This window comes from Thamnophis sirtalis, unplaced genomic scaffold, assembly GCF_051295495.1.
Source record: "Thamnophis sirtalis isolate CommonGarterSnake01/CBP01778 unplaced genomic scaffold, rThaSir2_p1.2 scaffold_11, whole genome shotgun sequence".
Classification (NCBI taxonomy): domain Eukaryota; kingdom Metazoa; phylum Chordata; class Lepidosauria; order Squamata; family Natricidae; genus Thamnophis; species Thamnophis sirtalis.
The window spans coordinates 16,511,451-16,533,916 of NW_028261391.1; the positions used below are offsets into that span (position 1 = coordinate 16,511,451).

At 42.0% G+C, this 22,466-nt stretch overlaps 1 protein-coding gene across 3 annotated transcripts in view; it reads left to right on the forward strand.

Annotated features, from left to right (window-relative positions):
- The window catches only part of SLC2A2 (solute carrier family 2 member 2), a 35,690-nt gene that overhangs the window by 462 nt on the left and 12,762 nt on the right, over positions 1 to 22,466 (forward strand). The window contains exons 1-5 of one of the 3 annotated variants that reach the window (XM_087725253.1): positions 5,200 to 5,260; positions 11,163 to 11,258; positions 14,640 to 14,830; positions 19,966 to 20,090; positions 22,264 to 22,379. In XM_087725253.1, the coding sequence (XP_087581379.1) occupies positions 5,246 to 5,260; positions 11,163 to 11,258; positions 14,640 to 14,830; positions 19,966 to 20,090; positions 22,264 to 22,379 (543 nt within the window). In that variant the 5' untranslated portion in view covers positions 5,200 to 5,245. Of the gene's footprint in view, positions 1 to 5,199; positions 5,382 to 11,162; positions 11,259 to 14,639; positions 14,831 to 19,965; positions 20,091 to 22,263; positions 22,380 to 22,466 lie in introns of those variants that run through there. The other 2 variants (XM_087725254.1, XM_087725252.1) reach the window with 2 other exon arrangements.

The window sequence follows — 22,466 nt, forward strand, 5'->3', positions numbered from 1 at the left end:
AATATAGAAGCTACCGAATTGGAAAAATCAGCTCTTTTCTTGCATCGATAGAATACATAGACTTCTTTCAAATAGGTTTTGAATAAAACATGTTATGTCCATAGCTTTCACACTGAGAAGATTGCCTCTAGAGAATTTGTGAATGTCGTTATCAAACATACTCTTTTCACAACTACTTTTCACTCTGGTGAATAATTCTTGTGAACGTTTTCATGCAGCCCAATCTGGCACACTCTGTTTACTTCCTTGATTTAATACATTTCCTTGATGCAACTTTGGAGACAATTATCCTTTGCTTTAAAAAAAATTAAAGGATGCATTCAAATTTGCTAACAGTGCAATGCTATGCATATCTAACTGGGAGGAAAAATGGGGGTCAGTAAACTTCAGATATTTGGGCTAAAATTTCAGGGGGAGGGGTTATTGAAACAAGAGGGACCCTAAAAGCAGGGACTTTTTATTTTTTAAAAGAAGGAAGAAAATCAAATGAGCAAGCAAAAAGGGAAAAGAAGAAAATTATTGATATAGAAATACAATATCAATCAGTGGAACTAGTTTTACTAAAAATTTCTGCCATTGTGGCCTGGAGATGCGAATTAAACCAGATTGACTGCAAGAATTCCATTCCAATGTAACTGGATATTAGTAAGCTGGGAACGCCAGTTGTATAACTTTGTAGGATTGCGCTAAAGTTGAAGGAAACTTACTCAGAAATCTCTGCTATTGAATATAGTTAGACTTAACTGAGAGTCAAATCTATATTTCCAGTTTCAAGCCAATACTGATTATTATGCACAAAATACTGTACATCTTGCAATTTCTCTCAAGGTTAGACAAACATAAACCAGTACACAATAGGACTTCTATGTCTCAAATATTTGTGATTTGGTGGTGATCTACCCTTTTTACTCTTCTTTTTTGCAACATTGTTCTCCTTTCTTGCACTAGCTCTCTAAATGCCATTGCAATTTACATTTTATCAGCAGTTTTTGGTATGGTTTGGTCTGGGAGAAATGCATTTAAATAAAGGTGTAAAAGAGCCATTTCCAGTGCTGGTTGATTGTCTCTTATAAGACTTCAAAACATAGCACCTATCTAGTTAAAGAAGTTAGTTGATTTTGGACTCTATTTCCAGAGTTCCTAAGACTGTTTCTTTGCAGAGGTTGCTTGGTAATATGAGCTGCACTGCATATGCTAAGAAGACTCTAGATTTGCTTATGTTTTTACTTTCAACTCTATCAAAAGCTTTGTCTTTGACATGAAACTGATTACGATGTTCACATTCTAAGAGTGCAGCCCTACGCAGACTTCTTAGGCTATAAATCACATTCATTGTAGTGGGACTTAATTTGAATGAATATATGTAGGATGTAAGGCAGTGTTTCTCAACCTTGGCAACTTGAAGATGTCCGGACTTCAACTCCCAGAATTCCCCAGCCAGCATTTGCTGGCTGGGGAATTCTGGGAGTTGAAGTCCGGACATCTTCAAGTTGCCAAGGTTGAGAAACACTGGTGTAAAGTGTCAAAGAGTAATGCTATAACCATGTGACACAATAAATATTAATAAATAAATGAAGCATGAACTTTATTTTATAAAGCCTACCTGGTAATCTGGGGCACAGCCTTCAGAGCCCCTTCAGATGTCAACATCAAATGGAATGTTTTGATATAATAAAAACAGAAAACAATTAAACCCATGGCCAGCCTTTATGACACTTATTTCAGGGATATCTTTTAGTTTAAGGGGATTTACATTTGAATGAAATCCAATTTAGCTTTGTTGTGTTTACATGTGCTTCTTTGGTTAGGCTTCCTTCTGGAGTGAGTTTCCCATCTAAAAGTTGGGTCAGACAATAAATTATTTTCGCCATTCCTGAACTGAAGAGACACAAAGGGGAGTTGAAATTTGGAGACAGTGTGGCATGTTATTATTTTTTTTAAAAAAATCTTCTTTTTAATATTTTTTTAAAAATTGTATAAATTATAAGTGCAATACTTTGCTCCTATTGGTTCCCCGAAGAATACACGTAGTCCTTGATTTACAACACTTCCCTTAGTGACTGTTTGAAGTTACAACAGCACTGAAAAAAGTGAGTTATGACCTTTTTTCACACTTATGACCATTGCAGCAGCCCCATGGTCACATGATTTATATTCGGATGCTTGACGACTGACTCACATTTATGACGGTTCCAGTGTCTTAGGGTCTTGTGATCACATTTTGCAACCTTCTGACAGGCAAAGTCAATGGGGAAACCAAATTTACTTAACAACCGAGTTACTAATTTAACAGCTGCAGTGTTTCACTTAGCAAATGTGGCAAGAAAAGTTGTAAAATGGAGCGAAACTCGCTTAACAAATTTCTCACTTAGCAATGTACATTTTGGGCTCCATTGTGGTTGTAAGTCAAGGACTGCTTTTAATTAGAACTGATAGTCCTCAACTTACAACTTTTTGTTTAGTGACCCTTCAAAATTAGGACAACATTGAAAAATGAGTTATGACCATTTCCCCACTTACAACCCCATGGTCATATGATCAAATTTGGGGTGCTTGGCAACTGGTTCATATCTATGATGGTTGCAATATCCTGGGGTCATAGGATTGCCTCTTGTGACCTTCTTGTGACAAGCAAAGTCCATGGAGAAGTCACTTAACAATCATATCAGTAACTTAACAACTGCAGCGATTTACTTAAGAACTTTGGAAAGAAAGGTCATAAAATGGGGCAAAACTCACTTAACTTATTTATTTATTAATTAGACTTATATACCGCTTCATAGGGCTTTCAGCTCTCTCTAAGTGGTTTACAGATTTTTAGCAAATTGAGTCAGCAAATTGCCCCCACAGTCTGGGTCCTCATTTCACCCACCTTGGAAGGATGGAAGGCTGAGTCAACCTTGAGCCGGTGAGATTTGAACCGCTGAACTTCAGATAACAGTCAGCTGAAGTAGCCTGCAGTACTGCACCCTAACCACTGTGCCACCTTGGCTGTCTTGCTTAGCAATAGAAGTATTGGGCTTAATTGTAATTTGAGGACTACTTGTAACTGGCTGAAATACCAACCTGGGGTGGTCTTCTAACCATACTCTTCAGTTCAGTGAAAGATTTCATCACTTGTGATTTCTCCTGTGATCTGGAGCATCCTTGGTTTTTGGCACTTTTTTAAAAAGCCAATGGGAAGCATGTGTGAGCTCAGGGTGCACTCTTCCCATTAGCTTCCCTCATTCCAAATGTGGGACTTTTAGGCCTCAGAGTGATCAATCCAATAAGGCGGCCTCAAAGTGATCAACCCAACACCAATAGCATGTTCAGATAAAATAAGCTCCAACACTTATATAGAAATTTATAAGAAACTGGGATGTACAAATAATCAGTTTGGAGATTCAATATGAAAACATCTCAGTAGAATATCCTACCTCAGGGATGGGCAACTACTGTATGGCCCAGTGGTGAAGTTCAATTTGTTTTACTACTGGTTCTGTGGGCGTGGCTTGGTGGGCGTGGCAGGGGAAGGATACTGCAAAATCCCCATTCCCTCCCCACTCCGCCGAGGTGGCTCAGTGGTTAAATGCAGCACTGCAGGCTACTTCAGCTGACTGCAGTTCTGCAGTTCGGCTGTTCAAATCTCACCGGCTCAGGGTTGACTCAGCCTTCCATCCTTCCGAGGTGGGTAAAATGAGGACCCGGTTTGTTGTTGGGGGCGATATGCTGACTCTGTAAACCGCTTAGGGAGGGCTGAAAGCCCTATGAAGCGGTATATAAGTCTAACTGCTATTGCTATTGCTACTCCTGGAAGAAGGATATTGAAAAATCTCCATTCCTACCCCTGGCCAGCCAGAGGTGGTATTCGCCAGTTCTCTGAACTACTCAAAATTTTCACTATCGGTTCTCCAGAACCTGTCACGACCTGATGAATTTCACCCCTGATATGGCCCATTTACAACCTGTGGACTTCAACCCCCCAAATTCCTGAGGCACCATTCAGGAATGATGGTTTCTGAGGTTTCTGGGAGCTGAAGTCCACAGGTCGTAAAGGAGTCACAGTTTCCCAACCCTGTCCTAACAGAATTAGGTTTTTGAATTTAAAAATAAAGGGGAATCAGAATATTTTGAAGTCTGGAACAGATTTTATGATTGGTATAAGACAAGGTGACAAGACTGGAACAAACTGTATATATTGTGATTGGACAGAAGGATAGACAATGTATTAAGTAGGCTAATTGTTAATGGTTGAGACTAGCTGTATATAATGTGAATGTATGGTCACTTCGACTTCGTGGTACTGCATTGTTTTAAATGTAAAAATAATAAAAATATATTGGGGAAAAAAAGAATTAGTTTTTTTACATGGCGTTGATGTATTGATTTATATGGGTGAAGTGATCCCAGTATGAATAGATTTGACCCACTCTTATGCCTCCTGCCTACAGGAATCTTTCCCCACCCAACCCCAATTCTAGTCTGAATTGGATCCGTTCAATTCAACATTACCATTCAGACAGAGGTGGTATTCAGCCAGTTCTGACAGGTTCTGGAGAACCAGTAGCAGAAATTTTGAGTAGTTCAGAGAGCCAGCAAAGAGGTTGTCCCAGCCCCAACTGCCTCCCAGCCTCCCAGCTGATTTTCTTTTGTTGCCCTGAACAGGAGAATGGAGCTGGGAAACAGGTTAGTGGGATGGGATGGGGGGAATGGGAATTTTGCTGTAGCCTTCCCCTGCCATGCCCACAAAGCCACACCCACAAAGCCACACCCACAGAACCGGTAGTAAAAAAAATTGAATCCCACCACTGCATTCAGGATTTTATCAGCTTGCAAATTTAATCAACATTTAAAATGAAAGCACTTTTTTTTTTACATATCATTCTGAGAATACAGTCAAATTCCTCTTTCGTAGGGTAAGAAAACTCTTGAGAAGCTCCAAGACAGATTTCAGCAAAATATTAACCAGGTGTTTCATAGGCTTTTGGGAAACAAAACTTTTATTATATTAGTAGTGTATCATCTTTAGTCTGTGAAAGCAGGATTAAACATCTTTTAAGACCCAGAACGCTAGTCCAAAAGGCTCAGAGAGTAAAAATAGTGAGGATTTTTATTTTTACATAGTGTGACAGCTGGAATGTCTATTAGAATTTTCATTCTTCCTCATAATGGGTGTTCTATGATGGGCTGGGCTAAGAGAACTGTTAGCATCTGACATGTGGATGGCTCTAGAATCCTGTGAGAAAGATCCCAACGGCAGAAAATGGCAGTTGCAGAGGTACAAACCGCCACTCCTTTTAAAGCCTAGATGTACATGAGAAACCGTAGTGTCTTAAAATTTACATGCCACATCTGTCTCAGATAGTTGGCTGGTCCCAATTTCTCAGTAAGGAAGGGAGGTAAGGGTAAAGGAATCCCTGTGGGTTTTACTCTGCTAGTCATAGCCGATTTTAAGGGATGGCGTTCATCTCCATTTCTTTAAGCCATTGAGCCAGGATTGTCCGAAGACATTTTCGTGGTCATTCAGCCACCATGACACTGTACTGCAGGGCAAAACATATGGGGAAACCCTGTTATCTTCCTGCCAAACTAGTAACCAGTTGTCTACTTGCGTTAGCTTGCTTTTGAACTGCTAGGTTGGCAAGAGCTGAGGCAAGTGACAGGAGCTCACACCATCACACAGTTCTAGGACTCGAATCGTTGGAGTATAGGCCTTCTCTGATGACTTTTAAGCCACTGAGCCACCACCTCTGAAAAAGTAGTGGGGGGGGGAAGGAAAAATTATTAGGGGTAACTTCCGGTTCAGTTTTTCCACAGCACATTCGCAGTCAATTCAATCCTTATTTCCAGATTGGAGTAAGCACACAGGTCATTCAGTTCAGCCGACAAAAAATTATTTGTTAAAGCTCGACAAACATCAAAAACTGCTAAATCGCAACATAGGACTGAAGGCTGGTAAACACAGGAAGGAAGGGAGGGAGGGAGGGAGGGAGGGAGGGAGACATGGAAAAACAGGCAAAAGATAAAAGGATTTGAAATAACAATCTCCATTTTCTATATCCATGGATCAAAAGAAGAGAACTTTTTAAAGCTGCTGAAAACAATACAGTGGGCGGCTTTTGTTTATTCTAGCTTTAACCCTTTTATGTACATACCTGGGCAGAAAAGAGACAGAAATCACTCTCTGCTCTATACCAGAAGCAATTTGGCAAATGGAGATGATGTATCTAATAAGGAGATGACCTTTTCCCTTCCAAAGTCAGAGGGCTGGTGGCAGTCACATTTTCAGGATGGATCAGAAGTAGGGGTGGGCTCCTGCTGGCATTACTGCCGGTTCGGTGTACGCATTTGCACCTAAAAAGGTCTGCGCATGCGCACATGATTAGAAAAAGAAAAAAAATACATTTTTTCAATGAAGATTGTTCTGCGCATGTGCAGAACAGAAAATCATGATGGCGCCGCTGGGGATAGAACTGGTTCAAGTGCATATCCGGCCGAGTTACTACTACTGGGCCGAACCAGTCAGAACTGGTAGGAACCCACAAGAAACTTTGCATCTAGCAGCTGATATCTATTCATTGATTGTAGAAGAAACCCAATAGAAATAGCCTTTAGATGTATATCTCTCTCTTCAGAGTACATTACAGTCCTCTCTGATCGGTTTACAGAATCAGCCTACTGCCCCAAATAATCTGAGTCCTCATTTTACGTGTCTCAGAAGGGTGGAAGGCTGATGACCAAGTTTTTGGTTCTTCTAAGGATTTTCAACAGCATATGCAATTCTCACCAGGACACCTTCCTCTCTAGCAGTTGAAACCTCCTATTCTCCATTTCCACCCCCCTTTAAGCTATTTATTTTTTTAAATTTTTTTTTCATTGTTATTAAATTTACTTACTGCCCGTCTTGCAGTTCGAGGCACCTCTGAGCTATTATTCTACATAGCGTAGGATTGCACTTTTTGTTACCACAGTATCCTTTATTCTGCAAAGTAGCTAACAATGAAAGTGTCTTCTGGCCCTTTCTCAGCTAACAAATAGATGCCATTTCTGATAGAGAGGACTCTCATCCGCAAAAGCTTATGTTAAGCCTGACCTGTTATCTCTTGAGGGATCACAAAGACTCTTTGGTCTATAATGATTTTAACTTTCCTGCTGAATGGCAGAGGGCTTGCTTAAGGTCCCAACCAGAGGTGGGTTCCTACCAGTTTGCACCAGTTAGGTAGAACCGGTTTGTCAAATCTACTGAACCGGTTAGAAGAGGTTCCACCAGAAAGCAGGCCACACCTACAGAAGAGGTTCCAAAAATTTTTGAAACCCACCACACACACACACACACACACACACACACACACACACACACACACACACACAGACTCACACAGAGAGAGAAAGAGAAAGAAAGGAAGAAAGGAAGAAATAAAAAACAAAAAAAGAAAGAAAAAATGAGAGAGAGATGAAAGAAAAAAAGGAAAAAGGGACAGAGAGACAAAAGGAAGGAAAGAGAGAGAGAAAGAGAGAGAGAGAGAGAGAGAAAGAAAGAAAGAAAGAAAGAAAAAAAGAAAGAAAGAAAGAAAGAAAGAAAGAAAGAAAGAAAGAAAGAAAGAAAACACATGGCTGGCAAGCCACTCCCACCAGGTCACATGGCCTGCAAGCCACTCCCACAAAGGAGGCCACACCCACAGAGTAGGTTCAAAAATATTTTGAAACCCACCACTTGTCCCAACCCACCTGAGCTGAATGGGTTGGAGGTTAATGCCTCTCTATTTGGAATACGCTGACTCCTATTTAAACCCCAGAAGCTTTCAAACAGCTCCTGAAATCCTTGTTTAGGTGGGCTTTCTCATAGTTAGGCTTCCCCAAAAAGCATGAGGCAAAGTCCTAGTCCTGACAAAACCCCTTTTATTAAACAAATGTGCATTCCTCTCATTCGCCTTCAGCAAGGCCTGGAAAATAGTCATTCAAAGGAATATTTATGACTACAGACCTTATCTATCTTGGAAAGCTGCCATGTAAATATTTTCCAAATAAAGTGCTGTGTAAGGAAAAACTGGACACAGATTCTCTGAGATTCATGGACAGATCTTTACACCTGAAATGAATCTAAATGTATTGTTTCCTGCAAAAGCCCACTCCCCTTTTGCTCCTCTTTTATTTCCTATGGGAGGGGCCAATCACCTTCCACCTATGACTTTACTAAATAACAATAAATAATATTATAATAATTATTTATTATAACGATTTGTTATGAAAACAATTTATATTGTTCTGTTTGGTTCCTAGTATGATTTGATTGCTTATTAGTAACCTATGATTATCACTAATTGTTGTATCTTATGATTCTTGATGAATGTATTTTTTTTCCTTTTATGTACACTGAGAGTATATGCACCAAACACAAACTCCTTGTTTAGCCAATCACACTTGGCCAATAACGAATTCTATTCTATTGTTAAGATATCTATAAATATATCTATAAATAATTGATTCATAAATAAATGAAAACAATAGGAAACCGTGACTACATAAACCCTGAAGCACTGACATCTGGTACATGGCAGAATTTCCTCCTTATCAGGACAATAATGCAACCTTTTTTGAAAAACTGGACCCTTTACATGGAGTTTTTGTTAAAAAAAGAAAAGACTGAATTGATGGTTTGCATCGGGTGTCAAACTCGATTTTATTTAGGCCCTGCATCGGGGTTGTGTTTGATCTTGGGGGATCATGGTGGGCGTGGCCAGGATGAGTGTGGCCAGCTCAAATTACTGAGTGTCGAAAGCGCCTGTAGTGGCCCAAGCGCTCTGCCAGTGAAAACGGGCTTTCAAGCTCTGTTTTCAGCTGTGACGGCCTCCTGCAACCCTCTACCAGTGAAAATAGAGCTCGGGAGAGCCATACGCGGCCCTCACAAGCACCATTTTCAGCTGTGACAGACTTCTGCAACCCTCTGCAGCGAAAATGGATCTCAGGTGAGACGCCCGCAGCCCTCCCAAGTTCCGTTTTTGCTGGCAGAGGCCCTGCAGGCCAGTCCTTTGCTGTTTTCAGGGTGGTCCCATGGGCCAGATCTAAGCACCCCTGGGCCGGATTCAGGCCCTGGGCTTTGAGTTTGAGACCCCTGGTTTACATCAATCAGTTAAGAGGAAGGTAAGCAAGAAAAGTAACAAAGAAAGAAAAGAAGGAAGAGAAGGGAGCTACTCAACAGAAAGAAGGTTGGAAATCCTGATTCTATTATTTTTTCTTATCTTTCCTTTGATTCTTTGTGCTTTTATTGTGTTTAAACATTCTTTTACCGAAAATACAGAATACAGAAAAAAGGTGAATGTTGCAGATGAATGAAGGAAAGAATGGTCTAATTTGGTTTCCCTTTTCTAGCAGTAATATAGCAACTAGTGTGAATTTGAATGAAATAATGTAAAATAAGTCATTGCTGGGATCACAGTTGCTATTGTCTGCCATGTCATAGCAATTATAGAGTTAAGACCAATTTTCTGCTTATTATGAGCTCCCCAAATACAAAACATAAGAAAAGGCAGCAGCTAAATGTCTATAATAACTTAACTGAACAGTTTATTTATTAGATTAGTGGACTGGCGATCGGATGTTAATTTACTTTCATTAAAGGGTAGGCAATCTTGGCAGCTGGCATGGCGGCATATGTCTGGATCAGCTGCCACTTTGCACAAATGAGCGCAGAAGAAATAGCTTATTTGTAGCAGATGATGCAACTCGGGGAATCTAGTGCCAAGAGGACCTAGGGGTCTTCAGTGTAAATGTGTTTTTATTTTCCATTTTCATTTTCGTACAGTCATATATATACTGTGCAGAACTGGGGCCATATAACATTAAACAATAAACACAGCCATTCCTCTTGTCAATAATACCCCCCAAAATAGAAACCCAATGTACCTCTTTGACCTTCCATACACCCTTTCTTTCGCCCCCCTCCAACTTTCCCTCTTCCCTCCCTCATTCCCCTCTACTCTACTTCCCCTCCCCCTCTACCACACCTCTCTCCCAATACACTCCCTCCCTTCCTTCTCACTCTCCCTCCAATCCTCTCTCCCACCCTCTCTACCCCTCTTTCTTCTATCCCTCTACTCCTCCCTTCGGTGTATTTCTACGAGGACCTAGGGGTCTTGTGTCTCTTTTAATAACCGTGAGTTATTATTTCACTTGTAGGGCGCGTTGTTACAATTTCTCAGGACACCGACTGTAGAGTGCAAAGGCAGAGTTACTCAAATAAAGAATAAGACAGGGTTTACTAAAATAATGGGGATAGTTGCCGAGCCCTTATGAACCATGAATGAAATCGTGATGCGGAGCATTATCCAACCTGGTGCTGCTCAATTGAGCCCAAAACTTACGTGGCTGAGTGAGACGGTTGTTAAGAGAGTTTTGCCCCATTTTAACGACCTTCCTTGCTACACTTGTTAAGTGAATCGCTGTATATAGTTAAAGAAAGCAGATAATTTCCACCCATTTGAGACTTCACACACCGGTTTTCCTCTTAGAGAACCATGAATGAAATCATGATGCGGAGCATTATCCAACCTGGTGCTCCTCAATTGAGCCCAAAACTTATGTTGCTGAGTGAGACGGTTGTTAAGAGAGTTTTGCCCCATTTTAATGACCTTCCTTGCTACACTTGTTAAGTGAATCGCTGTATATAGTTAAAGAAAGTAGATAATTTCCACCCATTTGAGACTTCACACACTGGTTTTCCTCTTAGATATAGCACATACTCACAGACTTGCAGAAAATCTGCTATTTGGTAGCAACTCTCTAGTAAGGAAACCTTGTGGTCTTGATCAATTGTGGTCGTAAGACAAGGACTACCGGTACAATAATGAAATAGTAGAACATTCATAGTCAATTATAAATAGCCGTGATACAAATATAAGTAGTCTTCGACTTACGAACCAATTGCTTAGCAATGATCTGAAGTTATGACGGACCCCCCTCCCCGCAAAAAGTTCTGTATAACCCAGATTCAAAGGTAGGAACATTCTCTTTACAACCATGGCATTCACTTAATGACTGAATTTTGATCCCATGACCATGGGGATGCTGCAAAGGTCGTAACTGTGAACAATGCCCATCAGTCACATTTTTTCATTGCGGTTGTAACTTTGAACGGGAATACATCATGTGACCTTTTCCTCTCATTTTTGCTCTTCTCCTAGGATGTCACATTCACTTTGTTTCTCTCGGTCTTCACTGCAGTTCTGGGTTTTTTCCAATATGGCTACTGCATTGGAGTCATCAATGCTCCTCAACAGGCAAGTCAACTTGATTATTTACATGTGTATTCATATCATAGCCCATATTTGAGACTTGGGACACCTTAACTTCCTGGATATCTTCAGGAAAGAGATGCTGGGCTCTGTGTGTGTGTGTCCCTTCTACCTCCTGCAAAAGTGTCACTTCCACTTACAACATTAGGCAAAGCAATATAAAAATGCATGAGTCCTGATACTCCTTGATTTACGACCACAAATGACCCCCAAATTCCTGTTGCTAAGCGAGACATTTTAAAGTGAATTTTGCCCCATTTTCTGACCCTCCTTGCCACACCTTGTTAAGTGAATCACGGAAGTTTGTTAGTAACACAGTTGTTAAGGGAATCTGGCTTCCCCTTGTTGGTCAGAAAGTTGCAAAAGGGATCACATAATCCCAGGACACTGTAACGGTCATAAATATGAGTCAGTGGCTAAGCTTCTGAACTTTGATCATGTGATCACGGGGATGCTGCAACGGTCGTACACGTGAAAAACAACCATAAGTCACTGGAGATTCTCAGTCATCCAGGTCACAGCTGTTCCAGAGGTGCTTTTTCAAAAGGCAATTGGACTTCCTTTCTTGTTTTTCTTTGAAGATGTTTTGCTTCGACTCAGAGCTGAAGAAGCTTCTTGGATGAGAAGTGCAACGTCTTCAAAGAAGAACCAGAAAGTCCAGCCAGTGGCCTCTTGAAAAAAGCATCTTCAGCCGCTGCTGCTGCCACTGCCCCTCCTTCGCCCGGCGGGGCGTTCCGGGCGAAGGAGGGGCGGTGGCGGCGGTAGCGGCTGCTTTAAGCGCTGCCTTGTCTCGCAGCCGGGGCCGCTCCGGGCCGCCGGCCGCTGGCACGCACTCCTGCGAGAGCCTCTGCGCAGCGCTGGGAGGCCGCAGAGAAGCTTTGCTCTGCTTCTCACTCAGCCTTCCCCCAGAGGCGATCCGGGACTTCCAGCGGCAGAGCTTGGAGAAGCAGCGGCCGCAGGCCGGGGCAGTGGGTGGGGGGCGGTGAGGCACTTTGCATAGCGGGAGCTGCCAAGCGCCTTTGCTGCAGACCCAGGCGCTTGGCTGCTCCCGCGATGCAAATTCCCCCCCGCCAAGGCCGACCGCTGCCCTGCTGAGCTGCTTCGCAAAAGGATGCCCAGCTGAGCCTCACCAGGTATAAACCTCACCGCACGTCACTGGATCTAATGTAATAAAAATCAACACTTAGGACCGCATCCATATACCCATTTATTGACACACTTTCTTCCTTTGCAGCGTGAGAGTGATTGACGCTTCCAGTTTCAGTTCAGCATCATTTCATCTGCCTGAACAATTACAATTAGTTTTAACCCAGCATGATTTGAGCAAGCTAGGGCCATGCACCCCAATTTGACGCTTGAGATAAATAAAAGGACCAAAAACATGCATCCAAGTACTGCCAATCTCTTTCATCAGTAGTAACTGTGAGAGGGATCGTTTAAACATGAGCCAGCAGTGTGCAGCAGCTGCCAAAAAAGCCAACACAGTTCTAGGCTGCATAAACAGAGGGATAGAAACAGAATCACATCAAGTGTCAATACCACTTTAAAATGCCTTGGTAAGGCCACACTTGGAATACTGCATTTAGTTTTGGTCGCCATGATGTAGAAAAGATGTTGAGAGTCTAGAAAGAGTACAGAGAAGAGCAACAAAGATGATTAGGGGACTGGAGACTAAAACATATGAAGAACAGTTGCAGGAACTGGGTATGTCTAGTTTAATGAAAAGAAGGACTAGGGGAGACATGATAGCAGTGTTCCAATATCTCAGGGGCTGCCACAAAGAAGAGAGAGTCAAGCTATTCTCCAAGGCACCTGAGGGTAGAACAGAAGCAATGGGTGGAAACTAATCAAGGAGAGAAGCAACTTAGAACTAAGGAGAAATTTCCTGACAGTTAGAACAATTAATCAGTGGAACAGTTTGCCTCCAAAAGTTGTGAATGTCCCAACACTGGAAGTCTTTAAGAAGACGTTGGATAGCCATTTGTCTGAAACGGTATAGAGTTTCCTGCCTAGACAGGGGGTTGGACTAGAAGACCTCCAAGGTCCCTTCCAACTCTGCTATTGTATTGTATGATTGTATCATGTTAGGTGTATTCTAAGCTATTTTTCACACATATCTAAAATGTAACAATTAGGGGACCAATTCCAGCAGCGAGAGGCGTGAAAACTCCCAATTCATAGAAAACTTGCATGGTTCTGCATGTAATCACAAAGCCCCTTTTCCTGAATAGGTTAGCCCTACAGGTTGAGTTATAGGGGATGGGGGGTTGGAAGAAATGTCCTTCTGGGTTCAGTTCCAAGTGGGGAGAAAGACACTGAAAACATGGTGGCTGCTTGGAAAGATGGTTTTAGTGCTGGACAGGACCACATGGTTTGAGGTCTTGGGTGAAAAGATGATCACATGCCTTGAAGATCTTGAAGAAAAAGGGCAGAGATGCTGAGAGTCACTGGGTTTTATGCCCCCTCCTGGGCCCTACCTTGGAGCTTCCTGTTCCTGTGTAAGAAATGTATTCTGATTGGTTGTCAGACTCCCACTGGGAGTCTTAGCTAACTTTGTAGTCTGTCTGTCTTTTGAGTCCCAAGCTTGATTGAATTGTTGCTGGGTGATGATGTAATGAAAGGGCTTTGGGGTTCCTATTATGGCTCTGCCTGAAGGAGGTAGATCTTTGTTGTGTAGAATAGACTGGCTCAGACCTTAATGGCCCATTGACAAAGGGGGGGCTGAGTTTCTGCCTCCCTTTTAGGGTAAACATTCTGCCCTTTTAATATTTCCGAGGATATTTCATTCTTCTAGGAGAGGGGTGGATGCTAACTTCCTACAAAAGCTATTGAGATAGATAACACTCAGATATATTTCTTATACTAATTGTGATCCTCATTGCCAATTCCTAAACACCAAATTCAATTATGTATTCTTATTAAAATGTATTTATTTATTGCACAAATTTATACAGCTGCTCAATTCTCACCCGATAACTCTGGGCAGCAGAGTACAGAATAGAATCATAGGTCTGGAGACTGGAAGGGACCTTGGCGGTCTTCTAGTCTGACCCCCTTCCTCATGCCAGGAGACAATATTCAGTTAAAAACTCACCGTTCAAACCCCCAGCCTAAAAAATTATGTTTGAAAGAGACTAAATGCAGATTTGGAACAAATATTGTAACAGTTATCCTTAGATGTTAAAAATCCAGACCCCCAAAACGTGCCTTTTCCAAAAGGCAACTGGACTGTCTTTCTTTTTGCTTTGTTTCACTTCTCATCCTGAAGAAGGCGATGGGCAAATTCAGGTTGTGAAACATGCACTTTCCAAATAAACTTAGTTTTTAGGATTAATGAAATGACTTAATGCCCCTTTGTCAACGCAGATCATAATGACGCACTATGCAAAGGTCCTGAACATTGAAAGTACTAAGAATTCCACTGGTGGATTTTTAATTGAAGAAGTATTGAAAGACCCACAACTCATGATGCTTTGGTCCTTGTCTGTGTCTATGTTTGCTGTTGGCGGGATGATTTCCTCCTTCACGGTTGGCTGGATTGGGGAGAAGATGCCTCGGTGAGAAACATTTTTCCTTGTTGGATTTCATGTCTTGCTAGAAAAATAAAATGGGCATTCTGTGTGAATAAGGAGATAATGAAAATCATTCTTATAGGGTTCTGACCACCATTGACACATTGCAGAAATTATAATGAGACAATAGCTTGAGAAAATTCTGTCTGTCTTGTCAGTCTATCCATCCAGAATAGAATAGAACAGAATAGAATAATTATTGTCACTTTGAATGTACATTAGTCGGCAAACGTTAAAATGAAATTTTGTTGCATACAACTCTCAAAAGGTCACCACCAATATACATTATGTAAACATGACAATATGAATAAATAAATGCATAATTATGCATATGCCCCTATATATTATATGACACAGAGAAACAACACAGTCTAGTTTGGATGTAATAATTTGGATGTATACATATACATGGCAAGAAAAATGAATCTTGCAAGTTTACCAGCATAGGGAAAAAGTTTTTGCAGAATCTGGTAGTCCTTCTAGAAATACTTTGAAACCTCTGTGTTGTTTATCTATCTATCTATCTATCTATCTATCTATCTATCTATCTATCTATCTATCTATCTATCTATCTATCTATCTCCATCCATCCATCCATCCATCTATTCATGAATCCACTTATCCACTTATCCATCAATCTGTCTGTCTATCCATCCATCCAACCAACCAAACAACCATTTATATGGCCAGCCACTGGCCATGTGATTCTGGGTAGCGAACAATCCTTTAAAAATAATAAGTAATCAAAAACAACACATCCTATTCTGGGTGACACAATCACATCTCCAAAAAAGGGCTCATCCAGCATCCTAGTCCACAGCTTGGAAGGAAGGAAGAACTTCCATACTTTGCAGGGTCAAGAACATCCAAACTTCAGGAGTTGTACTGTTTCATAAGATAGGCACGGCAACATAACGTAATATCTCTTCAAGGGCTGCACTGGTTACAAAGGTGCAATTCAGGTTGTCTGCTTTAAAACACCATATTGTTCAGAGTGTGGATATTTATGTATATATATTTGTGTGTATGTATGTGTGTGTGTGTGTGTGTGTGTGTATGTATGTATGTAAGTTTATTTATATACACACATACATACACATGCACATACATACATACATACACACACACACACATAAATATTTATCTATTCCCAGTGACTTTGGTCCAATAAGCTCATGCAGGATAGGCTTGTTCTAGGTAGATTTCAGGCTGAGGATCTTCTCCAGACATCCTGGAGATGCAAAGGATGGACATGTAGTGTTTAGATTCAAAGAATATCTCCATCCATATATCATTTCCATAAAATAGGCTAATGGCTGCTAGCTTGGTTGATGTTAATCAGGGATGAAATGCTACCGGTTTGAGTTGGTTCACCCGAACCGGTAGGAAAAATGCTACTGGTTCGCCTGAACCGGTACTAAAAAAAATGCTTTAAAAAAGTTTTTAAAAAGTTTCCAGTGATCAGCTGTATGACGATCAGTTGTGCTGCAGGATCGTTGGAATTTTTTTAAAAAAATTTAAAGCATTTTTTTATTACTGGTTCTCCTGAAAGCAGGAAATCCTGCTTTCTAGCTGATCGAAATCACGCAGCATAGCTGTTCCCCCCCCCTTGCTGTTCTACTTACCTTTGCAGACTCAGAAAAGGCTTCTTGGTGCCTGTGGTGCGCATGCATGTGAAACCTGCATTTGGCATGCATGCATACATGAAGCAAACCAGACTTCAGAGCATTTCACCCCTGATGTTAATGATGAAGCAGCTTAATGATATAATATCTCTCAATAACTACCCTGAGAATAAAGAACAGAGAAGTCAGTTGTGTTCATGTTCTGTTTGTCAGTTTCTCAAAATGTCTGCTTGACCCCATAGCATAGCTGGCTGGGGAATTCTGGGAGTTGAAGTCCACATATCTTCAAGTACTCACTTTGCTTAAAGGATTACTCTGGAGAGGATGCTTCGCTGCCTATACTGCCAAGACGGGGACAGAGACCCCAAGAATACGTTTTCCCAATAGTAGCTGACTCTTTTCACAAGAGCATTATCTCCTGCAGTCACCCTAACATTCTTTGGGAAAAGGAATAGAATACTTTCTGTGGGACCTCAGGATAGGAAGAGTTTCAATTAGGACAGGAACAGGTTTCCACGTTTGATTTTTCAAAGGCATTTTTTTTAGTCCTGTGTATTGTAAGCGTCCCAAAAGTTGCAGATGCAGAGAGTGCCCAGAGATTGGAAATAAAACAATAAAAGCCAGAAGTGTGCAGCAGCTGCTAAAAAAAGGCAACACAGTTCTAGGCTGCATAAACAGAGGGATAGAATCAAGATCACGTGAAGTGTTAATACCACTTTATAAGGCCTTGGTAAGGCCACACTTGGAATACTGCATTCAGTTAGCAGTTAGACTTATATACCGCTTCATAGGGCTTTCAGCCCTCTCTAAGCGGTTTACAGAGTCAGCATATTGCCCCCAACAACAATCCGGGTCCTCCTTTTACCCACTTCGGAAGGATGGAAGGCTGAGTCAACCCTGAGCCAGTGAGATTTGAACAGCCGAACTGCAGAACTGCAGTCAGCTGAAGTAGCCTGCAGTGCTGCATTTAACCACTGCACCACCTCGGCTCTTCTGGTCGCCACAATGTAGAAAAGATGTGGAGACTCTAGAAAGAGTGCAGAGAAGAGCAACAAAGATGATTAGGGGACGGGAGACTAAAACATATGAAGAACGGTTGCAGGAACTGGGTATGTCTAGTTTAATAGAAAGAAGGACTAGGGGAGACATGATAGCAGTGTTCCAATATCTCAGGGGTTGCCACAAAGAAGAGGGAGTCAAACTATTCTCCAAGGCACCCGAGGGTAGAACAAGAAGCAATGGGTGGAAACTAATCAAGGAGAGAAGCAACTTAGAACTGAGGAGAAATTTCCTGACAGTTAGAACAATGAATCAGTGGAACAGCTTGCCTCCAGAAGTTGTGAATGCCTCAACACTGGAAGTCTTTAAGAAGATGTTGGATAGCTATTTGTCTGAAATGGTATAGGGTTTCCTGCCTAGACAGGGGAGTGGACTAGAACAGTGTTTCTCAACCTTGGCAACTTGAAGATGTCTGGACTTCAACTCCCAGAATTCCCCAGCCAGTATTCGCTGGCTGGGGAATTCTGGGAGTTGAAGTCCGGACATCTTCAAGTTGCCAAGGTTGAGAAACACTGGACTAGAAGACCTCCAAGGTCCCTTCCAACTCTGCTATTGTATTCAAACAATGCAAGTGCCACACTGGATAAGATGAGAAGAATAGCAGCCATAACGAGAAAAGAGGCTGACAGAGCAAAAAAGCCTTTGCTGCTACCTCTGGGAATTCATTAGACCGAGGAGTGACGTTTGAAGGATGGGAAGCTGAAAGCTGCCTGCACTTCACCTTTATTAGAATAATCAAAGCAATGAGACAGGCTATGCTTTATCTGGGCTGTGCCAATGTAATAGGACTGGACAATGATTAAAGGACTGACGAGGATAGGGGTATATTTACACAGGATGGCTGCTACGAAGTACAGTGCAGCTGAGCTACAAAGCCACCTGATGACACTTCTTTTGAGAGGCCTAATAGCACACTGTCCATCCATGTTTTATTTTCTGGCAGCCGTGTGATGTGAGCTCCCCATTGATAACTAACAGTGTGGGGAAAAAATCCCTTCTGTGTTTTGTAAGCCTGTTTGGGGATTGTAGGGTTGCTACGCTAAAGCTAGTCCTTATAACTAGTGCAGTGTTTCTCAACCTTGGCCACTTGAAGATGTCTGGACTACAACTGCCAGAATTCCCCAGCCAGCATTCGCTGGCTGGGGAATTCTGGGAGTTGAAGTCCAGACATCTTCAAGTGGCCAAGGTTGAGAAACACTGAACTAGTGGCTTAGTTAGGGGTGGTGTTGAAAATTTTTAGCAACCTGTTCTCTGCCCGGTTGCTGGGTGGGTGTGGCCATGGGGGTGTGGCCTACTTGGTCTCCTGTACCACTGCAGGTGTGTGTTTTCCCTCTCCAGGCTCTGGAGGCTTTCCTCGAGCCTCCGGGACAGCCAAAACAGCCTCTCCCGGGCTCTGGAGCCCCTTGGGAGACCAGAAACAAGCCTGTTTCCGTACCTCTAGAACTTCCAGGAGGCCCATTTTTCACCCTCCCAGAGCCTCTGCACTTACCTGACGTGATGAATGGGCCAGATGGAGACTCCTGGGAGGGGCAGGAGGGGCCAGCCAGTCCTTCTAACTACCAGCTTGGTGAACCAAATGTAAAATTAGCATCCAGTTTGCCCAAACCGGTCTGAACTGGCTGAATCCCACCCCTGGGCTTAGTGATTGTTCAAAGTTACAATGAATCCTACCTTGGGGCAACATATGACCCAGATTCAAAGTTCTGATGGTTGCTACCCAACACTTCCATGGTCACATGACCGAACCTTTAGGCATTTGGCAACACAAACCCATTAATAACCATTTGCAAGGGCCATGTTTTACAACTGTTTTGCCAAAACCCAGCATTTACGTCTGGCTTTCGGCAAAACTTCACCCATGATTCTCTGAAAGACCATGCCATTCACTTAACAACCATCACAAAATACATTGTAAAATTCAGGCAATATACCAACCAATCCATTTTACGATGGACACAACTTATAGCGGTGATGGGCAGGCTCCATTACGATTGTAAATTGGATTATTCTGTATAGATTTATGAGCCTAGCCAATTCAGTTAACAACCCCCCGTGAAAGGCAAGGAGTAAATCCTGCCTGAAAATTACAGCAGCAGCAGCAGCCTTAGACTTATTTAACACATAAGTTGTACAGTTTTAACCAAGGTTACTTAGTCTCTTCAAAGGAGGCTCAGGTTAGTGATAGCTGTGATTATGGGGAGAAAAGTCCTGAATTTTGAGAAGATTTTACAAAAATAGGCTGCCTACCCACCAATGTTCAGCTTTTTATCTACCGTGGAGGTGCTTTCACTATTTAGACACCAGCGGATCAAGTCATTTTGGATACTAAACTAAAGATCAAGTCATTTGGGGATATTAATGTTTAATATATTTATTAATATTTTAATATGCCTTTATTATATTAATTGTTTAATACACTTTTTCCTGCTACTCTAGAGTGAGAGCCATGCTACTGGTGAATGTTTTTGCAATCTCTGGGAATTTATTATTTGTAGTGGCAAAAAGTGGCCCTTCTCATATCCTGGTAATTATTGGAAGAGTCTTAACAGGATTGCATGGTGGTAAGTTAAAAGCTGATTCTCAGTAGAGCTTTTTTCCTGGGATTTTTCCTAACACTTCTGTGATTGTTTGCAAGTGAAAAAGGAACAGACTGCATTATCAACACTTGCCCGGGAGCAGTGATTCTCTAGGGCAGTGGTTCCCAAATTTGGCAACTTTAAGACTTGTGGACTTCAACTCACAGAATTCTCCAGCCAGCTCTGCTCTGCTGGCTGGAGAATTCTGTGAGTTGAAGTCCACAAGTCTTAAAGTTGCCAAGTTTGGGAACCACTACTCTAGGGTTGAGGCTTTCCCTAGTTATTCTGGGGATTGAATCTTCTCTTGGGGAGGCAGGCACTCCATCATCCATCACCATCAGCAAGGCATTTGACAAAGTAGACCACTTCATGGTAAGCTAGAAAAAAGGACCAGAATGACCAAGGAAGACATGATAGCAGTGTTCCAATATTTGAGGGGCTGCCACAGAGAGGAAAGGCGTAAAGCTGTTTTCCAAAGCACCAGAAAGCCAGACAAGGAATAATGGATGGAAACCGATCAAGGAGAGATTCAATCTTGAAATAAGGAGTAATTTCCTGACAGTGAGAACCAGTGAAACAACTTGCCTTCAGAAGTTGTGGGAGCTACATCACTGGAGGTTTTCAAGAAGAGATTGGACGGTCATTTGCCAGAAATGGTATAGGGTCTCCAGCTTGGGAGAGTTTGGACTAGATAACCTACAAGGTCCCTTCCAACTCTGTTAATCTGTTAAATTTGTCATCCAACATCTGAAATTAGCATGTGGTATACATGAACTTAAGAAAGAAAAATCTGAGTATAAGGAGATGACAGAGAAGTAAGATCCAGATCCAGCAGTCTCAAGCAACTGTCAGAGCTGTCATGGTTGAGAGGATTACAACAGAAACTGTCAACAGTATCTGGTGGAAATCTGTTATCCATTTGCTGCGGGAACCTTACAACCAATGCTTGCATTCAATAACAGCAATGGTTCTCAACCTGTGGTCCATGGATCCCTGGGGGCCCACAATGTCATTACAGGAGGTCCATGGGGGCTTGAAGAAATGTTCTGACTTAAATATTGTGTTAAGTCTTGGGAGGGGGGCACAAAAGGTATTTAAAGAGTGTCTGTGGTGAAGGTTGAGAACCACTGCAATATGGTTACCTGGGCAGATAAAACCCAGAGAAGTGTACCAAAGAACTAGAAGAGGGATAGGCAGTGTATCGCCTTCTAGCATGGTTTTAGATGAGTAGAGCAGCTCAAATGCATCTAGAGCAGCCCCCCCCCCCCGCAAACTTGGCAACTTTAAGACTTGTGGACTTCAACTCCCAGAATTCTCCAGCTGGCTGGAGAATTCTGGGAGTTGAAGTCCACAAGTCTTAAAGTTGCCAAGTTTGAAGACCTCTGATCTAGAGATTGCGTTGAAAGAGACAAGGACTTCAGGAAAGCTAAAACCAAGATGACAATAGTAAGGAACCATTTAGGTATATGCAATCAAGAAACAGTAAATTTAAAAAAATTGAAAGTGTTCCAAATTTGGCCAAGGTCTTTCTTTCCCATATCAGTGCCATGTTGTGAGAAGCAATATGCTGCTATCAAGAAACCACATGAAGTCACCCAGGCATGACTTAAAGGAGTATTTGGTTTTCTTTACTGAAAAATGGGGCACGGTGGCTGAGTGGCTAAGATACTGAGCTTATCGATCAGAAGGTCGGCAGCTCGGCGGTTCGAATCCCTAGTGCCTTGTAATGGAGTAAGCTCCCGTTTCAGCTTCTGCCAACCTAGCATGTAAAGATGCAAGTAGAAAAATAGGAACCCCCTTTGGTGGGAAGGTAACAGCATTCCGTGCATCTTCGGCATTTAGTCATGCCAGCCACATGACCAAGGAGACGTCTTCGGACAGCGTTGGCTCTTCGGCTTTGAAACCGAGATGAGCACTGCCCCCTAGAGTCAGGAACAACTAGCACATATATCCGAGGGGAACTTTACCTTTATTGAAACATCTACATTCTTGAAACAGATAGAGGTCCTCAGGGTTTTTTTACGTTTATATGACATATTTTTTGGAATATGTTTTTCCACCATATTTTGAAGGCATTCTTAAGATAGCTGGGGAAATGATTGTTTTGATGATTTCAGATGCTACAGTCAGCGCCCTTTCTCTGTTTGTATTTGTCCAGGACTCTCATCTGGACTTTCTCCAATGTATGTTGGAGAAATAGCTCCAACTCCTCTCCGTGGAGCTCTGGGCACCCTGAATCAACTGGCTATTGTTATAGGTATTCTCATCAGCCAGGTAGGTAAGACTGCATGGAGCACTCAGTGTCCATGTAATTAAGTTGTGCTGGCATGACTCTTTATCTGTACTTTAGTTAAAAATGAA